This window comes from Perca fluviatilis, chromosome 12 (genome assembly GCF_010015445.1).
Source record: "Perca fluviatilis chromosome 12, GENO_Pfluv_1.0, whole genome shotgun sequence".
Classification (NCBI taxonomy): Eukaryota; Metazoa; Chordata; class Actinopteri; order Perciformes; family Percidae; genus Perca; species Perca fluviatilis.
Genome location: NC_053123.1, coordinates 24,372,223 through 24,380,913, shown reverse-complemented (window position 1 = coordinate 24,380,913; position 8,691 = coordinate 24,372,223). Strand labels below are relative to the sequence as shown.

At 43.1% G+C, this 8,691-nt stretch overlaps 1 protein-coding gene across 1 annotated transcript; it reads right to left on the bottom strand.

The window, feature by feature from the left end:
• Window positions 1-3,598: 3,598 nt before the first annotated feature.
• Window positions 3,599-8,443, bottom strand: fzd5 (frizzled class receptor 5). The gene has a single exon (XM_039818621.1). The coding sequence runs from the start codon at window positions 7,727-7,729 to the stop codon at window positions 5,960-5,962; it is 1,770 nt and encodes a 589-aa protein (XP_039674555.1). The 5' UTR covers window positions 7,730-8,443; the 3' UTR covers window positions 3,599-5,959.
• Between the last annotated feature and the right edge of the window lie 248 nt (window positions 8,444-8,691).

Here is an 8,691-nt window from a genome sequence, read left to right as displayed (position 1 = left end):
AGTAAAGTAAGTAATAGCAACTGACAAGTGTAGAAATGTTTCTTTTCAGTAAATTTTTTCCTTGACAATTAGGACTATGATGTAAAAGAACTTTGTCATATGTCATTTTCATGTGTAGCTACATGTTTGCATCCTGGGCCAATGGTTTAGTACGCACTTAGTTATTAATTCAATCACATTACAGTAGGACCCAGTAAAGATTCCTGCCACGGTAAATAAGTTGTTTTGAACACTGTTTAAAACCCTACAAAAACAGTTTTTTTTTTTGCAAATATTGCCAATGTGTAACTTTACTATTATACAGCCAGTATAGTAATATGAGTTTGAGTTTTTTTGGTGACACTTGAAGGTATCTACATTAGAGTGACATGACACAGTCATGACATAAGAACCCTAACCATAACTTGTCATGACAAAAACCGAATGACACTAAAAGAAGCATTATGTCATAAACGTTTATGGCTTGTTTATGTTTATGACACGTTCATGACCGTGTCATGTCACTCTTGTGTAGATACCTTTAAGTAAAGTAACTGTTTTTTTTTTGTTTTTTTTAATCAAACCAATCCTGCATTCAGAAAAATTGAAGTTCTAGTGCTTCTGCAGTGAACAAACTGGTGGATACCGCCTTTTGTCAACTGTCAGAGATTGTGCATCGTGAGATGCGCTTTTAATTTTTAATATATCTTGTTGCATTATGCAGGGCTTAAAGTTCTCAGCCACCATGCCAAGTTTTACATTTATATAATGCTTATTGCATATAATATACATTGTATGCATTTCCTCCAGGGCAGCATTTCAGGCTCACAAATGGTTTCTTGCTTCAACCCCTGCATTATGTCACTGTGTGCAATGCAATGATGGATCATGATTTGGATTAGTATTTAATAAGCTGGTTTAGACAAAAACAGACATCTATTTTACTAAGCCGTTATTAATAGATTTTACCAAGAAGATTTACCAAATCATGCTATGTATCGACATAGTGATAAAGTTAGAGGGTCTATCTACACTACCGGTCAAAAGTTTTAGATCACCCCAATTTTTTTAGTTTTTTTATTGAAATTTTAGCAGTTCAAGTCCAATGATTAGCTTGAAATGGTACAAAGGTAAGTGGTGAACTGCCTGAGGTTAAAAAAAAAAAAAGTAAGGTTACCCAAAACGGAAAAATAATGTACATTTCAGTATTTTACAAAAAGGCCTTTTTCAGGGAACAAGAAATGGGTTAACAACGTAAAGCTGTTCTGCAGCAGTGGAGGTTGATCAAGCTTTGAAAGTTGGTGCTACCAATTCCCACAGGTGTTCCAACTTGTCTGGATTACTTACTACCCCTCTGTTTGTATAAAAGTATTGTTGGAACACACTGTGGTACCATACCCTCGTGAGCATTATTTGAACAGTATTGTACTGCAGAAAGTAGTGTGTTGCTATAAAAATGGTGGGAAAAAGGCAATTAACAATGGAAGAGAGACAGACCATCATAACACTTAAGAATGTTGGTCTTTCCTACAGAAAAATTGCAAAGAAAGTCAAGGTGTCAGTGAGTACAGTATTCTTCACCATCAAAAGGCACTTAGAAATTGGGGGAAACTCTGACAGGAAGAGGTCTGGCAGACCCAAAGCCACGACAGAATCAGAAGACAAGTTTCTGAGAGTCAACAGTTTGCGTGATAGGCGGCTCACAGGACGACAGCTTCAAGCACAGCTTAATAGTGGTCGTAATAAGCAAGTCTCAGTTTCAACTGTAAAGAGAAGACTTCGAGCTGCAGGTTTGATAGGTCGAGGTGCAGCAAGAAAGCCATTGCTAAGACGTCAGAATAAGAAAAAGAGGATTGCCTGGGCCAAGAAACACTGTCAATGGACTACTGAACACTGGAAGAAGGTGCTATGGACTGATGAATCAAAATTTGAAATCTTCGGTTCATCACGCAGGATTTTTTTATGCCGTCGAGTAGGCCAAAGGATGTTTCCTCAGTGTGTGACATCAACTGTCAAACATGGAGGAGGATGCGTGATGGTCTGGGGCTGTTTTGCTGGATCCAGGGTCTGTGATTTGTACAGAGTGAAAGGCACCCTGAACCAAAATGGCTACCACAGCATTTTGCAGCACCATGCAGTACCCTCTGGTATGCGCCTAGTTGGTCAGGGGTTCATCCTACAGCAAGATAATGACCCAAAACATAAGTCCAAGCTATGCCAGAACTACCTTAGGAAAAAAGAACAAGATGGTAAGCTTAAAAACATGGAGTGGCCAGCACAGTCACCAGACTTAAACCCCATTGAGCTGGTTTGGGATGAACTGGACAGAAAAGTGAAAGCAAAGCAACCTACAAGTGCCACACATTTATGGGAACTTCTGCAACAGAGTTGGGAAGAACTTTCTGAAGAATATTTGATTTCCATTGTAGAAAGAATGCCACGAGTGTGTTTATCTGGGGCGGCTGTGGCTAAGTGGTAGAGAGGTTGCTTGCCAATCAGAAGGTTGGTGGTTCAATACCTGGCCCTGCAGTTCCATGCCGAAGTGTCCTTGGGCAAGACACTGAACCCCGAGTTTCCCCCGATGCCATCGGAGTGTAAATGTGTGTGAATGTTTACCTGATGAGCAGGTGGCACCTTGTATGGCAGCCTCGGCCACAGCGTATGAATGTGTGTGAATGGTGAATGGTTCCTGTACTATGTTAAAGCGCTTTGAGTAGTCGTTAAGACTAGAAAAGCGCTATATAAAAAAACAGTCCATCTGTTATATCTGCCAAAGGGGGCTACTTTGAGGAGTCAAAAATTTAGAATACATTTTGGTTTATAAATTGATTCCATGATTTCTTTTTTAACTTAAATTGTTCATTTGTTCTATTCTTTCATTTCAGAATACAATAAGACATTGAACTGCATGAATTTCAATAAAAACCTAGAAAAATTGGGGTGCTCTTAGCTCAGGAAAACAAATCAAAAAACAGAATCACTCTGTATGTGATGTCTGAATTGCTCATTCCCTATTTGCGAACTAGTGGAGTATATTAGTTGCTTTTCGCTTTTTCATTTTAGTGTCTGTATTCTGAAGGTGACAAATGAAGTGTCCTTAAATACCTATTGTCAGTGATTCATGAGTGTCCGAATCTAAATGTACTGCTTATTATAGAGTACAGATAGATGTTAGTGAAAGAGAAGAGAGAAGTTCTATCAGGCTGTGTTGTAAAAATGGAGGACGGTGCTACAGGCAAGCGACCACCAGTATGACGTGCAGAAAGCAGCGACACATTTGAAGAAAACAGGAGCCTCCAAGTGAGTAAGACTTTGTTGATTTTTAAATAACCCGTTACTGGATATTCTATTTGATTTTTAAACTGTAAAATTGTTGTCATGTTTATTGCCACTAAACAGTTAAACTTTCATTATGTGGAGATTATACTGGAATTTAAGCTTCTTCCCCTCCCCCATTTATTCAACTTTGAAATCAAGACGTTTAGCACGTGATTTTCTTCTAGTTGAAATATGAGCACAAACGCAGCTCAAATATACCTTGTCAGACTGGTCCAGAAAGTCCAGAAGCCTTGAATCAAACATACCAGATATCCAGAAACACTCAGACGTACATGAGACATGCACTTAACTCGAGATCAACTCAGTTTTAATTCCACAATATGAATCAAAATCTACAATATTTTTTTTTTATAATCTTTGAGGAACTCTATCAATAACAAAGCAGTTTACCAACACTAACTTGCGTCCATCATCATTGCTCACACAATCACATTCACTCGCACAAATCAGGCTAATAAATTAGAGACATCATCTAGCATGTGGACACACAGTAGTCTAAACAACACAATTGGCCAACAGCATTGAATGAAAATATCACAGACCATCACAGCAGAAAACAAATGTGGTTATTTTTTTTTTTCTTCAATTTCTCAGTCATTTAGTTCACTTTCTGTCTTCCGATGTCGTGACCTCTGAAAGGAGACGGGCGGTTCCTTCAGTTTATGTTGTCAAGGCTCCTAAAACGGATCATCGACATTAAACCACAGACCCCTGCTAAGACTTTCTGCTCTAGAATGTTGTTTCATACAACTCGGTACAGATTTCCATAATAGTCAGCAGCAGAATACAGTCAATTGTGATGAAAAGCAGCATTGTCCAAAAGCACTTGTTTATGTTATAAATTGTCAAACATAATGACACACATTCAAAGTGGACATTTAAAAGTCCTTTTGTCTATGCAATGGTCCCAAACACCTAAAATATTGAATTTAAATTAGTTTTTAAAGATCATCAAAAAGCAGTAAATCCTCATATTTTAGAGGGTATAGCTAAAAATGTCTTGTTTTGTCTTCTGTGAATTTAAAATGATTAGGGATTCATATTTTTAATGAATTACTAGACTAAATATTTCAGCACTAGTTCTGACTAATAACGGAATGATTTGGTTTGAAGTCACTACATTTAAGTCGAAATTGTCCCAATAAAAGCAACATAATGGTTAAAAAAAATAATAAGTGGGCTATGAGTTTTTTCATTTTCAACTAATCTGTTAATTGTTGTCTTGATTGGGGGCTTGTTGCTAGTTTTCTCCAACCAACTGTGCAAACATCAGTTAACGGTGTTTTGGAGACCAGGGATTGGAGAAGCACTGCACATTTTTGGCATTTCCGCTTTAAATTACTTTAATAATTAGTCGATTATCAAACACGTTGCTGGTTACTTTTCTGTCCATCAACTAATTATTTCAAAAATGTATAATCCTAACATCTGTCTGTTCAGAGTCCATGTCTTGGAATCACAAGAAAAGTAGAGCAATGGTTCTCAACGTGAGGTCCAGGGACCTTTTTAGAGGCCCTTGAGTTGGTATCAGGGAGTCCACAGCAGAATTGTCAAACAGAAATCATATAAAAATTAGAATAAAAACCTATTCCAATAGTGGATGTCACTGTAACCACTACTGTTCCGTAATGCATAGATTTCTTTAGACAGTTTGGGTACAAAATCTTATTTGACTGAGGGTCTGTGGTCTAATGTTGATCTGTTGGGGAGTCCCTGATGTGGACACAAAGTGAGCAGCTCCACTGTCGACCAGCAGAGGGGGGTAAAGGCCAAGCTCAGTTTCATCCTGCAGCTTTAACATAATCACTGCCTGTTAGTTCACAGAACACGAACAAAACTAGTTCAGAAACAGACTTTAGGAACTTTAAATGGGATGTAAACCAACAACAGCGCTTAGAGGTTATAACGGTATCCATCAAGGCTGAATTGCTTTTTGTTTGATTCCCAGATTACTTCTGGGAAAACCTAAACAAAGAGTTTCTCAGCTGTTTCAGTTTCTAATCATACAAAACACACCAGATATCACACTCAAACATTAACATGAAACAACACATTCATGTACAAGTTTATACAGTTCAAATCAGACAATATTTGTTTCTCTGGTGTCTTACACTTAGCTTGTGGCATTGGCATTGGTTGGTTACAAACTAAACATATCCCACCATACACCTAATTATTTTTACAGCAACTTTATACAATATATACATAAATAAATATGTTTTTTCTCTCTTAGTGCTCAGGATAAGCAGACAGGTAGAAGCATGTGTGATTCCATCATGGATCCATGGAACTCTATTAGGTTTGAAGATTGTTTCCTCAGCAAATGTCGTTTGGTCAGCTGTTTCAGCTCGACCGCTTAGAAAAGCAGCTCCAATTGTTGGAGTCACTTTTCACAAAAGTCAAACTCTCTTCGTTTAAATTCCTATTAACCGGGTTGTTTGTTTATTTTTTTCCCTTTTTTGTGCTCTGAATCTTTTGGTCCCTTGTGTGTCATATTGTCACAATCATCTAGTTTTTGCGCGAAGCTGATATTCAGGGCACACAGTCCTCCAGATGTTGGTCCACACTTACTTTAGTTTATGTCTGAGTGTCCAGAGAGGTGACTGTATGAACATCAATCCTCGTAACTGTGCCAGTCAGTTCATATATGCAATGGAACAGCTTTGTGGTAGATCCCTGATGTCAGCCCAGTTCCAGTATGTCCAGTTAAAGCAGTACTGGCCTCACTGTACATGGAGGGTGGAGCAGTGGCTTTCTGTGGCCAGCAGGGGCAGCATCGTGTGACAAACCTCCTCCAGGACTCCAGGGTCTTTCCTGACCAAATCCAGACTCCTGATGTGATGCCCACCACTAAGCACATGAAGTACTTGAGCATGAAGACGGCATAGTCCGGGCCCACGCCCAAGCGCTGGCGCTCAGACGGGCAGGAGCAGGCCAAGGCTCGCTCCCAGCCGGGCCTGTAGTGCTGCTCGTAGACCAGGCAGGCCACCACGATGGTGGCGGGGACGGTGTACAGCACCGTGAAGAGCCCAATGCGGATCATCAGCCGCTCCAGTTTGTCGGTCTTGGTGCCACCTTGCTTGATGATGCTTCTGATGCGGAAGAGAGAAACAAAGCCGGCGAGTAAGAAAAGCGAGCCGGTGAAGAGGTAAACCACGAGAGGTGCGAGTACGAAACCCCTCAGGCTTTCCAGACTCTGGTTCCCCACGTAGCAGATCCCAGCCACAGGGTCCCCGTCCACAGAGCTGAGAGCCAGGACGACGATGGTCTTGACACTGGGGATGAGCCAGGCAGCGAGGTGGAAATACTGCGAGTATCCAGCGATGGCCTCGCTGCCCCACTTCATCCCCGCAGCCAGAAACCAGGTGAAGGACAGCACCACCCACCAGATGGAGCTGGCCATGCCAAAGAAATACACCAACAAGAAGACAAGGGTGCAGAGAGCGGGGCCAGTGGTGTCGTAGAGGATGTGCAGCTGGTCGCCACCAACATTGCTGCCGGCGCCACACGCCACTCGCTCGTGGCCTGCCACCAGGCGGATGATGTAACCCAAAGACACGAAGAGGTAGCATGCAGCCAGGAAGATGATGGGCCTCTCTGGGTACTGGAAGCGCTCCATGTCAATGAGGAAGGTGGCGACAGTGGTCAAGGTGGAGATGAAGCACAGCACCGACCAGAGTCCCACCCAGAAGCTGGTGAAGGCGCGTTCGTTGGCTGAGAAGTAGGGCTGGTGGCAGGGCTGGGCGCAGTTGGGTAGGGGACCGGTGTGGACCTGGCCGTACAGAGTGTGGGACTCCCTCTTGATTGGGACCAGGGGGTCTCGACAGCGGCACTCCCTGTCACACTGCGGGGGGCTGGGTGGTCTGGCCCGGCCTTTAGAGGTGGGCTTGGGGAACGGTGGAGCCAGGGTGGTGGCCTCACTGTTGTTCTGGTCCATGCATAGGGTCGAGTCGTCGCCCAGCTGGGGCAGCTGTTCGCAACTCATCCTCTCGGGCCACTCGAAACCGTACTGGCTCATCAGAGGGGAGCAGCCCCGTTTGGCCCGTTCACACACAGACCGGCAGGGGGGCAGCGGCTTGCGGTAGTCCGGCAGGCAGATGGGGGTGTACATGCTGCATAGGAAGAAGAGCAGGTCCGGAGAGCAGCGGATCCGGACCAGGGGCCAGAACTGGTGCACCTCCAGCCCCACCTCTTCCTGGGTGTCGTGGTTGAACTGGTTGGGCATGTAGGTCAGGTTGTAGCCGATGCCCTTGCACATGGGCACAGTTATGGGCTCACACACCAGATCTTTGGAGGCTCCTAATGTGAGACCAGGACACCGGAACAGCAGCAGCAGTAGCACGAGGGGCCGCGGGAACCCCGGGCTGCACGTCGCGTGCCTCACCGTAGATGCCATAGGCCTATAGAACATGGTTTAAAGTGATCGATTTAGAGTCATTAAAACGGAAATGAAATAGTAATGGAGGAGGGTAAGTTAGCTTCAGTTCATCTCAGAAACCTGGATGAAAACGTTATTCTTCTGCTGAATGGACCAGGGCCAGGGTTATATTGTGATCCTTCTTTTCTCTAGAATGATTCAAACAAAACAAGTTGAACTCCTGACGGTAAATCCAGTTTGTGCGCCAGGCCGAGCCTCTGCTGTCAATCATTCACCAGAGCTCCCGCAATCAATACGGAGAAAGTTCATCTCCGGTGGTCACGTTCCAATAAATTTAACGACCTTGTAACATTTTTACCAGCTCTGTTTGTTCCTGACAGGTCGCACACGCCAGAAAAAGTCGCATTATGACAATCGCGGTCTGTGAAAACAAAAAGAAAAGACTAAAAGCTGTCCAAGGAAATGTGAGAAAACAAATGAATGTTTAAAGTGAGCATGAAAGTCTCCAGTCTCTGCGTCCGGAGCCCGGTGTGTAATATCCACTTGGCGTTTATTCCCTCAGTAACATGAATCAGCTTTCGGGCACATGTTAGTTTCTTTTCAAAGTTTCACAACTGTCATCTCTGTTGCCTCTGAAGGGGAAAAAAATAAAATAAAATACGAAGAATAACCCGAAGCGTCCTTCAGGGTAGAAACTTATCCCGTGTTATCAAGTGCAGCAGCGTGCGCGTGCAGCCTTCTCTGAGCCCCAGGACGGAATAAAGTCCGTCTGAAGCTGCTGCAGCACCTCCTCATCACACACAGGCACTGCTGCATTCAGGGGCTGTCGGAAATGTCATGATTCGACCATGAGCGGATGAGCGAGTATGGAAAAGAAGAATCTGGCTTCCCTATTAAACAAACAATGTCAGTTGTAAACCCCATTTTATAGATACATTAAGATAACATCGATAGTTATCCTGAGGGTCACTGTTGTGCAGCTGTTGCAGTGCAAA